Source organism: Protomyctophum parallelum, assembly GCF_964188405.1.
Source record: "Protomyctophum parallelum genome assembly, chromosome: 10".
Classification (NCBI taxonomy): Eukaryota; Metazoa; Chordata; class Actinopteri; order Myctophiformes; family Myctophidae; genus Protomyctophum; species Protomyctophum parallelum.
This window is the reverse complement of record NC_139704.1, coordinates 39,070,677-39,086,033: the sequence shown is the minus strand read 5'-3', so window position 1 is coordinate 39,086,033 and position 15,357 is coordinate 39,070,677. Positions and strand designations below refer to the sequence as shown.

The following is a 15,357-nucleotide window of genomic DNA, read 5'->3' as shown; positions in this document are numbered from 1 at the left end:
ACATTTTACATGGAGGTGCCTACTCTTATTGTAGACCCGAGGTGGACAGGATAGACATAGGACTGCCACAGGCCCACAGCTTGTTTCTACACGAACTATTCATTGTAGCAGATAAATAAATCAAACTTAGCTTGCCACAAGCTGGTATCAAGCTTTTTGTGTTATATTTTTGGCTAGCTAAAATCAGGAAATCATAAAGGAGGTAAAAAAGGGGAAGAAGAAAAAGACATACAGTGAGGGGGGAAAAGGAGTGGGTGGGGGATTCAGGTTTTACAGGGGCCAGTTTCGAATTGCAGCTGTCCGTAGGTGCCCTTTGAGAGCAGTTTTGAAGGAGTCAAGGGATTCACATGTCTTAATGAATAATGACTGTTGGTAGGGCAATGCATTCTGTCCATTTTTTCCCTTGTGGGTTTGCCAATCGATCTGAAGAGCACTTTGAATTGTAGCAGTTGAGGCATTACATTTAGATTGACTCAGTTCCCACAGTCCACAGCTCACAATGCCTTCGTTGTGAGCTTGTAATTTATTATTTGACATTAATTCTGGCCAATGTCTGACCAATTTTTACCAGCTGCGAAGCAGGCTGGTCTACTTTCTATCAGGTTGGTAGTGGCAACTTATCATTTCATTGGCTGCCGTAGTCACCTAGTGGCAATTTATCATTTCATTGCCTACCGTAATCACCTATCTTTCTGATTATAGATGCCTCGTCTCTAGGCAACCAGACACTGCATCTAGCCGACCTGTCAGCCAATGGGATAGCATTGCATTGCAGCCAGCAAGTTGCAACAACAACCCACTATACTGTAGTGTAGTTATTTCACCCACACAGCTGGTAATTATAACTATGTCATCAATTCTTGTTATAGTATTTGTTTGTTGATTAGCCAAATCAAACGCAGCACGCGGAGCGGCGGAGTCAGTTCAGTCAGTCAACCTCAAGGGAAGTTCTTGCTTGCTCAAAGGCCCATACTATGCTCAAGGGGTTAACATGCTGCATTACTATGTGGGAGTATACGTGTGTGCAAGTCTCTCACGTCATTCGCTGATGCGGCAGTCAGCTGACTAAGTGGGCAGGCTACTTAAGCTCACTAGACCCCATGCTCTTCCTGCCTTCCTCTGCTCATGGTTCCCCGGTTGTTGTGATGTTTTCTCCCACCACCACCCCAGCACCACCGGTGGGCTCTGCTATCTATGCTCCCCATGGGGGGGGTTATTGTATATCTATCTCCCTGCTCTTATGTTTTAGGATGTTGCTTAATCATGCCGAGCAGGGAGAAATCCAGCAGAGCCGAACGCCAAGTCAAATATCATATGCACACTCATTACTCATTCTTCAATAAATATTGTTTAATCTATTCGTGAGTTGTCTGACTGAACTTGTTTTAAGGGCCTTTAGAGGTGCTGTGGTAGGCCTACCAGGAGTCCTGGTACCACAGCACCTCTAAGGCCCTTAAAACAAGGCTCCAGACTTCCCAAAACAAACTGGTCAGGCTACTACTTGGCCTCACTCCCCGAACCCACCTCACCCCTGCCCACTTTGACAGGCTGGAATGGCTTAGGGTTGACGACAGAGTACAGCACCTTGCAATGGGTCTGATCCACAAGATTCGCTACACCACCAAGGTACCCATGTACCTGATAAATACTGAAGTCCACACCCACAACACCAGAGGGAGTTCAACAAACCATGTGCAACCCAGATTCGGCACAAACAAGAGATTAAATTAATTTAGCTTCTATGCCACCAAAATGTGGAACGTCCTACCAACAGTCATTACGACATGCGAATCCCTTGACTCCTTCAAAACTGCTCTCAAAGGGCCCCCATAAAATCTGAATCCCCCACCCACCCCTGTTTCCCCTTACTGTAGCCTATATGTTTCTTTTCCCTTTTTACCTCCTATGATGATTTATTTTTGACTATAAGTTGTGTATATTCGTACGTCTCTAAATGTTTTGATGAATTGAAAATGGTGGGCAATATTGTAAACAAGTGTAATGCTTTATGGTGTCGTTGTACTTGAAATGTACTGTGATTCTGCAAACTGTTAATAAATCAATCAATCAATCAAACTAGTAGTATGACGTTTTCAGCTTTCTGCGCATGAACAGGAACTACACCGGAAAGGGAGCCCGTGTGACCAACAGCCAGTTCCGCAAACATTGGAATCACCAACAGCCCTTGCACAAAGGGAGTATGTTGCCATAATTTGCAATATTCCAATACATTTTCGCAGTAAATAGTCGGTCGATACAAAAGTGATGATGTCGGACTCCCCTGACGCCGGCAGCCTGGTGTCTGCGTCCTCTCAGCTCAACTTAATGGAGATCGACGCGGTGAGTGAGTCTGAGTGGAGGATCATCTCACCTGACATGTCTGTCTGTCAGCTGGAGTTGGTTCAGGTTTAGCCTAAGATTTAGACTATCGTAGATGTATTTAATCGATTCCGACATTAAAATACATCTACGACTAGAGTAATACTTTATTTGTACATGCTCATGTGTACTTGTGCAGTGAAATGTCGTTGGTGCAGACCCAACAGACTACATACAAGGTTAGCTAATACAAGGTAAACATTTACTTAGCCCCACAAGTCAGAACCCAATGGTACTGAAGTTTCTGACATTTTTGAGACCCAGCTACCCGGTTCGGTTGAGATTGGGCTGACCCAGGGGGTTCCGAGAGGGGCTAACATTCACTATACTGTATAGTATTGTAAGAAGTGTCAACGCAGTAGAAAATCTTAGTAGACTAGCATCAATACACGTACAGTTGGGAAATGACCATATAGAAAGCATAGCTTCATTTAGAATTGGATATAGAGGTTATGGTTAATTATATCTAATAAGGTGCAGCCAAAAGTAAGTAATGTTTTCTTAATAATACAATATAGAATATGCAGACCACATTATATATTATGTTGTAGGAGTAAATATTATATGAACTTACTATATAATAATAATAATAATAAACTTTATTTGTATAGCACCTTTCATACTAGAACGGCTCTTGTTGTTACATACAGTATGTACAGTATTTCACATACAGAGCCATAGAACACACAGGTTAATTTCAGTTCGGGTTCTACATGGGCGGCCTAAATGTGATGAATGCTCCGTTTGTACTAGCCCATTCAATTATTCCAAAGACGTGGTGTGAAAAATGGTCCTCTAGTTTTATATCCATGTGAAAGTTCTGGCACAAAACGCTTATTTAGTGAATTATCTCCACTTTTTCAAGAGATGCACACGGACATCTTTCTCTCCGGGCGAGGGGGACCGGAAAAATCGATGAACTGATTTGACAAATGCGTCATGTTTACAAATACGTCCCCTCGCCTGGAGAGAAAGATGTCCGTGTGCATAAAACTATAGGACCATTTTTCACTCCACGTCTTTGGAATAATTTAATGGGTGAGTACAAACGGAGCATTTATCACATTTATGCCGCACATTTTCAAATCGACCAGCTGCCGGTGCAAGTCATCTATGCCTGAGATACATGAAAATTTACGAAGTATAATTAAATGATCACAGGCATTCTAGGTCTACTTTCATACATAGTAGTTAAAGTAGTTAAAATGATAGAACAATGGCAAAGAACATAAAATAAATAAAAACAAATAAAAACACCACAAGCAGCAATCAGTCAGGGCAGGGTAGGAAGTCCACACCCACAACACCAGAGGGAGTAATAGCGTAATAGTAAATGCGTAATAGCTTTTACTATCTTTTACTATACCATAACAATTCAAATACAAGAATTTGTGCGAAGAGATGTACAAATTATTGTAAAAAGTAATATATTTATATATATATATGTACTAACCTCGCGTCACCAGGCTAAGCCTGGTCTGTGTTACAACATCTTCGTATGATCCAGTTGGGAGCGGATGATATCGTTACGTTGTGTGTTGTAGTCATTGTTTTGTAGTCATCAGGCCGGAACCATCAATCTGGAACTCACTTTCTCTCAAACCGGAAGAATAACAATAAAAGCATGACTCGTTCTCTTGTAGCCTGCAGCTTTTATTGGGAAAAGTGAAAAGTCGTCTAGAGGGAAAGGAAGTTCCAGATTGATGATTCTGACCTGATGACTACAAAACAATGACTACAACATGACACTCCCGACCGGATCATAAACCCGAAAAGGAATGCAGCCCAGGCTATATAAATATGAATGATATTGTTTGCACTGCATATAGCAGTACAGAAAGTGCTGCAAGTCCGTCAAACTGGTGTCAAAATGAGGCGTGTAGGAAAGCATAACAGAAGTCTGTGACAGATCAACAACATAGAGAAGAGACTTGGTCTTTCTTTGACCAGTTCTACACAGTAAAATCCTCAGTATTAATTGAGTCTACAAAACATTTGTATGCTCTTATTTGACCGTGTAATCAATCACAAGTTCTGTCTGTGCCAACTGCTTTTCTCCTCAGATTGATGACAAGGAGTTTGACATTCCCCAAGTGGACACACCTCCCACCTTAGAGAGCATCCTGAATGAGGTGCGGTAACTATCCTTCACTCTGTAGAAGAACATCCTTGACCATAACCCATTGAAAACGGGAAAGCATCGGTGTCATTTTAGTTTTCAGCTATATAGCAAAATAGGTTTTTCAGAGGACTCTTAGGATTTAGAACAGTGGTTTAGAACAGTAACTCAAAAATAGCAGATATACCCACACCTTCCAACCCACTGTTTGGGAAACGGTGTGCTATAGAGAGTGTGTTTGATTCGTTGTGCTGTGTGTCTCTGCAGCCGGAGGATGAGGAGGAACCGTTTGTCCTGGAGGACACCTGCCTCCTCAACACAGAGAACATAGACGCTCACTCATGTGAAACCTCCTCTCTGGCCAGCTCTGACAGCGGAGACCCAGCGCACCTAAAGCGGTATGGGCACACACACAAACACTTGCGTAGCCAGACAACTATTCCTCAATCTCCGAATGCTATATAGAGTCTGGAACTTCACCTTAGATGATTTCTATTTATATTAGGATAAATTTGCGCAAATGTAAAGACAAAACGGAAGTGGGGAGGAGGCTTAATTTCAACTTTATTTAGTAAATCATTTTCTTTTTTTTTAATAATAAGTGATTAGAGTGCAGGGCAGGCTACAACATTATTGTTCTTAGTAGAGGTAATTACACACAGTGATTAGGTTGTTCAATAGCCTTGTTTGACATTGTTGTTTGTAATAAGAACTTTTGTCAAGCTGTAGCTCTGTAAAAGTGACTCTTTTGACTTGGTCAGACACAAAGAACAGCTATTGATTTAAAAAAATCACACCCGTGTGAACTGAGTGGTGCAACTCCCCTCTCTCCCCCCCTCTCTCTCTCTCTCTCTCATTAGCAGCCAAAGTGCAGCACTATCTCTCTCTCTGTTTCTGGCACAACAGCGCCCCTACTGGTACTAATTGTCATATACAGTCACATAGGTGCATGGGTGGGTTAACGTCACATAGGCGGGTGAACACGGACATTGCTGTTCCTTGGAGTGGTTGCACCACTCAAAAATGTGTGTGTATGTGTGTGTGTGTGTGTGTGAATGAGAGAGAATTTGCACTGGCAACAAAATGTAAACTGTGAAAGTCACAAAAAAGTTATCATGGAAAAAGGAAATCTGTTTTGAATGGGAACTAAGGCTGTCATGCTTAAGTTACTGTGTGTGTGTGTGTGTGTAGGAGGAAGAGGACGGTGGAAATGAATACGACAGTCCACGGCTCTGTTCTGAGACACAGCCTGTTGAAGGGAATATCAGCTCAGATCGTTTCTGCTGCTGTAAGGGACTCACTCACTCACTCACTCACTCACTCACTCACTATTCATTCATGCAATGATTTGCATTGTTCACTGTGTGCCATTTAGGCCTGAGATCAGATTAAAAAAATGTCTTCTAAATCCTGACAAACCTGAAAAAGCTATGTTTCTGTGTCAGTCGTTCTTCGATTTAAAAAACATAGCAGACCTACAAGCTCATAGCGCACCGAGTGGCGTGCTATGAGCTTGTAGATCTGCTATTTTTCAATAGCTAAAGCATAACATAATGCTAACACCAAAAGGGGTTCCCGCCCCTAAAATGGGTTAACCAACATTCCTGCCTAACAATATTAAAAGGAGAAATAATTACAATTATTCAATCTAACAAGCCAACTCACAGAACATAATGATCAAGCCTTCCTGATTGGGTAAACTGAAAGGTGATCACCGATCACTAGCCGATATGATCCGTATGATCCATAACTCCCCCACGTAGTTGTGATTATAGGAAACTACCATTATCCTAAAGCCTGTGTGCGTATCTTCCTCAGGACAAGGTGGATGCTGGACTTCCAACTGCCATAGTAAGTATTGTTTCTTTGTTTAGTTTAGTTTATTTCGAACCTTTCACATAACAATACATAATACATTATACACTTGAGTGGCCAGAAAAGGTGTAGGCTGAAGCTAAAAGCTTATAATTGCCTACCCTACAGAACCAAATAAAAAAGAAATAATAATAATAATAATAATAGACCTGACAAAACTATCAGACAGTAAACTAAGAAAATAAATAACATAATAATAATAATAATAATAAGTAAAGTAAAAAAAGAAGAGTAACAGAAAACTCAAACCTCATACATTATTAGTTGTCAATATGGTCCGTTGCAGCGTGATAATAGGGAAGTATTGCCATCAAGCTGCACCAAACCACACCACACTAGCTACACCACTAGGTGGAGAATCGATAATTAGTCTGACATATACAGTTTGCACATTGAGTTTGTGTATGGAATGATAAGACTCAGACCCTCTATATACTGCTTCTTTGTAATAATACATTACTTACTAATAATTGCATTTGTATATATTTAAATGTATTTAATTATTTGGTTTGGATATTTTATTTACTAATTAAAACCAAATAATTAAAAACATTTAAATATATACAAATACAACATTGCTGCTGTCGGGCAGAAATCTTGTATCTCCATATTTCAACTTTTATTCTTTTTCTTTCATATAGCTTGTAGATCGGATATATTTATCACTTCAGAAAAATGGTGAAAGTGAATGGTGCTTAATCTGCTTATATAGCACCTTTTATCCAAAGTGCATTACAATGTTTATTACATTCACTCATTGTCTCGCCCCCTAGTGGGGTCTATGGCCAGAACCAAATAGCCGCGTGGTTTGCTTGCCACTAGTTCACTATCTGACTTTGTCTGTGACCCGTGGTAGGTCCCCATAGAGGTCCACATTTCTGATGTGGTCATGATGTGACACCTAGTGCCATTCGTAGCAGTCTTGTGTAGACTCCATCCAGGGCCCTTTCCTGTTTCCTCCAACCTGTGCTATGTCTCTCTGTGTTCAGACAGTATCTGGTGTAATCGCTGTGGGAACATCACATGGGCTGGCGCTAGTGTTTGGTGAGTTGCACTTGAACACTTGAATCACTCGGACACTGCCTATGTTTTTTGTTCAAATACAACGTCAAGGAACACACACAAGCAATCATCATCATCCGTGATCACTCGGTGTCGAGTATGATGGTCCTCCTGGGGGGTCCTTATTGTCGGTCCTCAGATGACTGAAAAGTCCAATTCTGGAACCACACACTTTTGTGCAGTGTTGTGCTGGGGGTTGGATGTGGAACACACACACACACACACACACACACACACACACACACACACACACACACACACACACACACGACAATAAACACAATGTTTTGGGCCGATCAAATTATTAGTAAGAAGACAATAAGTGATGCCTTTTTTTTCTTACTAATTATTTGATCTGCCCAAAACATTGTGTTTATTGTCATGATTTGTCACAGCAAGAGTTGGCTTTGTCCGTGGCGTAAACGTCTTTAAATAAAAACTTTTTGAAAAGTCTAGGGGGAAAATGAACGGGGAATTATTTCCTGGGCCCTCGTCAGGGGCTGGACTGCGATGCTCTATAACAGTGTTTCCCAACCTGTGTGTCGCGGAGCTTTGGTGCTCCGTTTGATGTGTCCAAGTGCTCCGCGTAATTTGACAGAAATTAAGTTATAGTGTTACTTTCTGTCAAATCAGGCGGCACACTAACTCTCCCCCGAAAGCAATATTATAGCTACTGGGCTGCAGGCTTCTTATAGTTGTGTCGTTGTTGTCACACGTCTAACCATTAGACGTGCGATAACATCAACACGGAACAATAGACTAACGACCCTCGGCCATTGAAATGTTAATGCTTAGATGCATGCACTGGAGCGCGCAGAGCGCAGCCACATGCACGTAGACAGCAGACACATACAGTCCTACATGTCCCGACCTAGCCCAAACATTTAGATTCTCGTAGTCCCGACCCAAACACGTAAAGTAAACGTGACGTTGTTGTGATTAAACATAATGTGCCACGAAAAATAGCTGTCCAAAATAGCTGTCCATAGATGTCCAAACATGATCGCCTCGTTCGGCCAACAAAATATATCTCCCTCCCTCCACAGAAGCGCAGTGATGCCTGATTTATTCTTCGTCGTACACATGTTATGCTTGCATGCTGAAAATGGCTGATCTACAAGCTCACAACGCGTTGCGGACGCAACGCGTTGTGAGCTTGTCGATCAGCTATTTTCAGCACGTGAAAATAAGCAGGCTGTGAGAACTGAGACCCTTCACAATAAAAGCATGCAGCTTTCACAAGTTGGCCCATAATAAAGACAAGGAAAAGGATTAGGTGGCATTTCACATTGCATATGAGCAATTTTTTGAGAACTTTTCATTCTCGTTATTTGATGAGTGCTGTCATGTGTGTTTTTATTTTATTATATTACTTTTATGTATATATTTACTTTTAGTATAATATATATATATATTTAATATATATGTATATTTTATATATATATATACACCCCCCCCCCCTAGGTGTTCCCCGAGATTTTGAGGCTATGAAAAGTGTTCCCTGGGACAAAAAAGGTTGGGAAACACTGCTCTATAACCACTCCTACAGTTTGAATTGTACATGTACACACGCACATACATACTGTATAGAGCAAATATAGACCTAATGGTGTGTGTGTGTGTGAGACTGACTGTTTGCAGTGCAGTTATTGTCAAAATGTGTTATTGTCACTCTTATTCTCACTCTTATCCTCAATGTACGGTTGAATAAAGGATAATATGTTACTCTATTCATTAGCCTACACGTCTTAAATTGACTAAGGCAATAAATAGGAATACAACTTTTTGTTAAAGGAGCATTCAGTGATTTGTGTGATTTGAAAAAAAAAATCCGGTCCGCCCCGGTAACAAGATGTGCACATGCATGCACTACAGTGGGGGGGACACGCGACAGGCCAACAGCACACACACCAAGGCCCGCCCGCCCCCGCTCGATCATGATTGGTGGAAGGCCCCTCTCTATCCTGATTGGATGAAGGCTTTGCCACCTAGCCAAAAATGAAACCTAAGGTTTTTTTGACCCCAGGGGTTAACTGGGGACAGGGAGGAATATCCTTATATGGTCAACACACTCTATAGTAGGGAGGATTATCACAACAAAACAAAAAAATAAGTGATATTTGAATTAAGTGAAATCACTGAATATACCTGTAAATAAACATTTGACCTCTTATTTTTAATAAACATTTTAAGTTATTTTATACTATTTGGAACCGAAATAGGGAACCGTTAGGAACCGGAATCGGTACCGGGTTCACAACAATCCCGACGATACCCATCCCTACTCGTGACTCCCCCCAGACAGTTTTTGTTTACATCGTGTCAACATTGTGGGTTCCGTGGGTCAGCGAAATAAAGTAAAAGCGCTGGCGGATGAATTAATACATTTATACCTGGCAGTTGATGTGTTTTAAATGTCAAGTGATAAGACATGTTTTTATAGCAGATTAGCACAAACTCAAACGTATCTTTGGGCACTTTGGGAATGAATATGTGAAAAAAGGAATTGATGCATTGACTCATTTATTTATCCATTTGAGACATATGTTGTACAATGTTGTACAATGTTGTACAATGGTCAACATTTTTCCTTATTGCTAAGAAATGTCATGGTAACACTTGTCAGCTTCCAATTTGTACTGTTACACACTTAAACACAGAAAGTGATCAACCCCAAGCACTCTATTATGGTACAATTAACAGTTGTCAAACTCTTCCATTAAACTTTCAACAGATTTGAAATGTATTGATTGAGTTTCATAATATGAAACTGTACCACATATTATGTGGTACATACAGCATACGATGCTTGGTATTTAGTATTTTTGTTTTAATTCTCCCCCAATTTACTCATTGCCAATTCCCCCCATACGTATATAGACGAATCCATAGAGCAGTGGCCTGAAGGCCAGGTGTAGCTAATCAGTACTGCAGAGTAAAGCTGCGCTTAATGGTACACCGCAGCTATGGCCGTGCCCAGGGCACCCCTCCGTGGGTTCGTCTATAGTCCATTTCACTGCTAAGTAGTAAGTGCTAACCCGTACTATTTGGCCCACGGTGGTAAGACTACTTTCCCCCCGGCACCACCCAAACTCCGCTATCCTATTTGTTTAATAGCCATATCCGCCGTCGCCGTAGCCGCCGCCAAAGCCAGGGTCGCCGCCGCCAAACCCGGGGTTTCCTCCGCCAAACCCGGGGTTTCCACCGCCAAACCCGGGGTTTCCTCCGCCAAACCCGGGGTTTCCTCCGCCAAAGCCGGGGTTTCCTCCGCCAAAGCCGGGGTTTCCTCCGCCAAAGCCTCCGCCATAGCCAGGGTTGTTACAGTTGCCGTTGATTTCTACCCTCACTGTAGCTTCATGCCCGTCTGACATGGTGGCGCTTATCCTAACACCTTCGCCATCATACTTAATGGAGGAGCCGTCGGCCTTTCCTCTGGCGAACTTGTCTTCCGAGCCATTATACATGGTATCATAAAGGTTGTAATCGCAATCGAGGCCTCTCTCAAAGATACCCACGGCAAACCAGTTGGAGTAGAGGTTGCGGTCGTAGGGCACGGAGAACATGACAGCCAGGCTGTGGGTGTAGTCATTCGTGTTGGGGTTGATCAGGTCATAGGTGAAGACGCCCACGGCTCCTGTGGCCGCGCCTGTGGTCTTGCTGAAGAGCGCGGTTCCCTCGGTGGAGGGGTCCACTGATGGTGGCAAAGGCACCTCGCAGCAGCCGCTCTCGGTGAACACCCTGAAGCAACACATGTCAAACACCATTGATATTGAAGGAACACATGTCACCCACCATTGATATTGAAGGAACACATGTCACACACCATTGATATTGAAGGAACACATGTCACACACCATTTATATTGAAGGAACACACGTCAAACACCATTGATATTGAAGGAACACATGTCACACACCATTGATATTGAAGGAACACATGTCACACACCATTGATATTGAAGGAACACACGTCAAACACCATTGATATTGCCGAAAGCTCTTATTTCTTGTTCTGCTGTTAATGAACAAGCTGATCTTTCCACTAGAAAGCAGGAAAACAATTCCACAGTACAGCGCATTGGACATTGATGATGTATTGTGAAATGGAAAAGAAAAAGACTCCAAAGAAGTTTTTGGTGAAATACACAGTAAAATTCTGAGTGTTAATTAAACTCAGAGGGTTCCTTTTATACACTTATTACACAAATGAATACTCAGGATTTTGCTGTTTATTTGGAATTATTTGTATAATATAAAAAAAAGATATTACCTTGGGTTGGCAAGGGTAGATGATGACTGGTTGTTAATCTCTATAGAACAGTTGCGATGAACCATTTTCACAGCAGTAGTGCACAAACTGCAGGTTAAGTGTCTGTGGCTGTTGAGAATAGGGTTTGAGTCAGGTTAGTATCAGTTAAATTCAGTCTTTATAATGTAAATTGAATGTGCCGTCCATGTATTAATGGTCATGGTATCTGTCTGTACTGTATCAAGTCAATATGATGTACCGATATCTATTATCTATCTATTACCACAACAGATTGTATCAATATAAAAGTACGCACCTTTTTCGGATACGAAGGCTTTATCCGGGCACTCTGCAGAAAGTTCCCAAATCAGTTGATCTTTGTTTGAGCTGAGAGGACTATGGTTCGATTTCCAAGCAGGTGTTCCGAGCGGCTGTGGTGGTCAAGTCACCTTGAGCAGGCGTATACCTTTTTATTTGCTCAGTTAATCAAAGTCTCCTTATCTCCATGCAGCTATGAACATTCTTCTCTGCAAGACCTCAACACCTGCATCACCAAAGCAAATACATTATACTGCGTATAAATCTCGAAACCTTGCCCCCCCCTAGTGATCACACCCACAGTACAGTAGCGTTATTTGATCCCTGCCAGTGATTGGATCAGACTGATTGCATCCTGGTTGGCTTTTGTTGTATTGAATCCCTTTTTATTTATACAGGGAGTGACGGGGCCAGATCACATTTTAGGTGTGCCCTGTTCATAAGCAAAATACACATCGACATACTGATCTATCTGTGCAAATAAAATATAAAAGGTGTGTCAAATAGATTATCATAAAATAATGAATGACCAACCTCTTAGTTTTATGGCAAGTTTTGGACTTTGGTGATTGTATGGGCCGTGGGCTTTTTTTTGTCTTTGCACATGAATAATGTTAACGACGATACATTAAGCATTATACAGTATGTGATACAAAAGGGCTATTCAGCTAAATTCTTAAGGAGTTCAGATTTAAAAAAATATATTTACCAGGTGCTTGATTGCATGAAAGTTTCTGTGGCATTTTGAGCTAAACGCTCTTCATCAGAATCAAGACTCAGACCTTTTTTCAATGTCAAACAATGTAATTGTTGGGGTGCATTGGACATTGGTCATGTCAATAACTGTTTCATCTTTCGTAGTTGACATTGACATTTATCCAAATGTGTCTGTGAGCATGTGCAAAACTAAGTTCGCTGAGTAGGAGTGACTAACACCGGGGCTCCACCGGGCGTGTCAGCGTCGCGTCTCCGTCACCGTCAGGGAATGTTCCCTTTTTAATCAATGAAGAGTGGCTCCACTGCCCGCGTTGCGTTACGTGAATGCATTAAAATTGGCCCGACTCGTTTATTGACCCACGCGACGGAGACGCAACGTGCCCGGTGGATCCCCGCCGTGAGGCAGAAACATTAGACTAATGTTGTGGTGCCAGATTGCAGTCAGATGTTAGCAGCTTGATTGAATGAAACAATTCATGTTATATGGCAATATTGATTCTCGACATTTACTATAATAGGCTGGTGTACAGGAAAACAGATGATCTCATCATGTTCTGTGCACATTTTTATTTTAGGGCACAAAACAAATATACTTTTATTTACGTTCATTTATCAAAGGGCCAATTTTCATTGTCATGGGATGGATCTGGCCCATGGAGTTGAATAGGCCAGATTAACCCCTACCATATATAGTTTATTGTATGATGAAACGAAAATCGATTTTTGTTGTTTTGGAACATTTAAGTATTTGCCTATAATGATAATTTGTCTTGCCCAAAATATGGATGCCAGGCAGGTTGAAAGTGGTTAATACTATTTTAAACAAAAAAAGCTGGTCCTGTACAATGACCATTGTTCGGTGACATTAACTGGATTATCAAACTCATTGATTGGCTTCTGAGCACTTGCTTTGAGGCCCGGTGTCATCAATATGTCCGTACACGGACAAATGTGTCCGATTTGGTCTTATCCGTGGCAAAGTTTAGATTTTCCTTTATTACACACCATTATAATGTTCGCATTTTGATCATAAGACCCGATTACTGAATGTCAAGTCTCCAGGTTGTTACGGTCATTCGGGGCTATCTCTTTGTGTTCCTGGTAATACTCATTTTGTATGTCTGTCCAAAAAGAATAATTTTGACAAAAATGTCCACCACAAGCCAACATGGCGATGACCCCTGAGGCCAATGTTGATAGGATTGCTTACATTCTGGAAATCTTCAAGAGTCGAGACACATAAAGACTATTGACAGACCGTGACCTCTCTGTTCCCCTGTATATATTGATCTGTCTCTGTTAAAGGAGAATGTAATCAATTACTGTGAACAGATGAACACTAATTTGGTTTGAAAATGTGTCCATCAATAGGTGTTGTCTGCAGGGCACCATCCATGTATTGGTTAAGTGCAGCTCTGTAGAATGATAAAAATGACAAGAGAGGAACACAAGTGAATGTGCAACTCCACTTTTGTTAGATAAACGGTGCATAAAACATAGAGATGTCCCGATACTGTATCGGAAAAGTATCGGTGTCGGCCCTTATTTTTCATATCGGTATCGGCGAATATGCTAATCTAACCACCAATCCGACACAGGGTTAAGGGCTATGGCGGGTAAATAAAATGTTGGGGCATGTGGAGTTTGCTTTCGAGTTGCCCAAACTGCAAGTGCACATACTGTATGAGTGAGGAGTCTGCTATAAACACAACACGAGATATATAGTCTGATGGTTTCCAACAGACATTTAAATTGTTCCAATTTTCAATTTTCAATTTTCAATACCAAAAAAACTAATCACAATATAATAATTAATACTGACAATTAATCGTCAACTTGTAAATTGTATAGTTTAGTGAAATTATTAATAGAAAGACATGGGCTATTCACTGCTTTGTTTCACCTCAGCTGACCTCACAATATTGTCAACACACCTTCACAACAAGGTACTAACTTATTATTTTAACAGACAGAAATACATTTTAGTATAGATGCTTTAAATTTAAATCTTTGTCAATGGGTCCATCCAACTGACAAAATGACAATGTGTGTGCTTCATATAATTCCATGCGTGTTATGCTCATGACCTCACGTAGTGCACCTATTAATGGAAACCCGCTCCTTGTTTGTCCCACCCTGTGTAAATAAAGAATGAATGTGAATGTGTGTTTTTTCCCCACACATGAATAGCAGTATATACAGTATCTGTGACCCAGCACAACCCTGTGCTAAACATAGATACTTGTATAGGGCTGTCACCATTACAAAATATAAGTTGACGATGAATTGTCATACAAATAATTGCAACCAACGATTTAAATGTGTTTTTGGCATTAGAACATATGAATACTAATACAATTTCTGTTTCTGTAATAAAAAAATGCACTTTAATTTTTTTTTTAAACAGCCGAAATAGTTGACACAATTGTGACACTTTGTAACTAACATTAGAGATTAGATGATTACTGTATGTAATAATAAAAGGATTGGCTTATCCTTGTGTACTGACTGAACTACAGACAGAGTGAGAGTAACTTGATGTAACGGAGCAAAAACATTTCCCCTCTTAAAAAAAATAAACTGGCACGTCAGTACAGTTTATACAATCTAAACATATTTGACACATTGCATGTACATAG

The 15,357-nt window shown here is 41.0% G+C and overlaps 2 protein-coding genes across 3 annotated transcripts in view; one reads left to right on the top strand and one right to left on the bottom strand.

The window, feature by feature from the left end:
- The first annotated feature begins 2,151 nt into the window (after nucleotides 1-2,151).
- The window catches only part of vps8 (VPS8 subunit of CORVET complex), a 93,485-nt gene continuing 80,279 nt past the window's right edge, over nucleotides 2,152-15,357 (top strand). For both annotated transcript variants that reach the window (XM_083775187.1, XM_083775186.1), the window contains exons 1-6: nucleotides 2,152-2,340; nucleotides 4,443-4,511; nucleotides 4,766-4,896; nucleotides 5,690-5,786; nucleotides 6,317-6,349; nucleotides 7,363-7,417. In XM_083775187.1, the coding sequence (XP_083631313.1) occupies nucleotides 2,266-2,340; nucleotides 4,443-4,511; nucleotides 4,766-4,896; nucleotides 5,690-5,786; nucleotides 6,317-6,349; nucleotides 7,363-7,417 (460 nt within the window). In that variant the 5' untranslated portion in view covers nucleotides 2,152-2,265. The remainder of the gene's footprint in view (nucleotides 2,341-4,442; nucleotides 4,512-4,765; nucleotides 4,897-5,689; nucleotides 5,787-6,316; nucleotides 6,350-7,362; nucleotides 7,418-15,357) is intronic.
- On the bottom strand, nucleotides 10,546-12,081 carry LOC310865198 (DELTA-stichotoxin-She4a-like; the record flags this gene model as incomplete). The annotated part of the gene is made up of 3 exons (XM_083774223.1): nucleotides 11,996-12,081; nucleotides 11,705-11,806; nucleotides 10,546-11,173 (listed from the first exon to the last, which is right to left on the bottom strand). The coding sequence occupies exons 2-3, from the start codon at nucleotides 11,767-11,769 to the stop codon at nucleotides 10,546-10,548; spliced, it is 693 nt and encodes a 230-aa protein (XP_083630349.1). The 5' UTR covers nucleotides 11,770-11,806; nucleotides 11,996-12,081.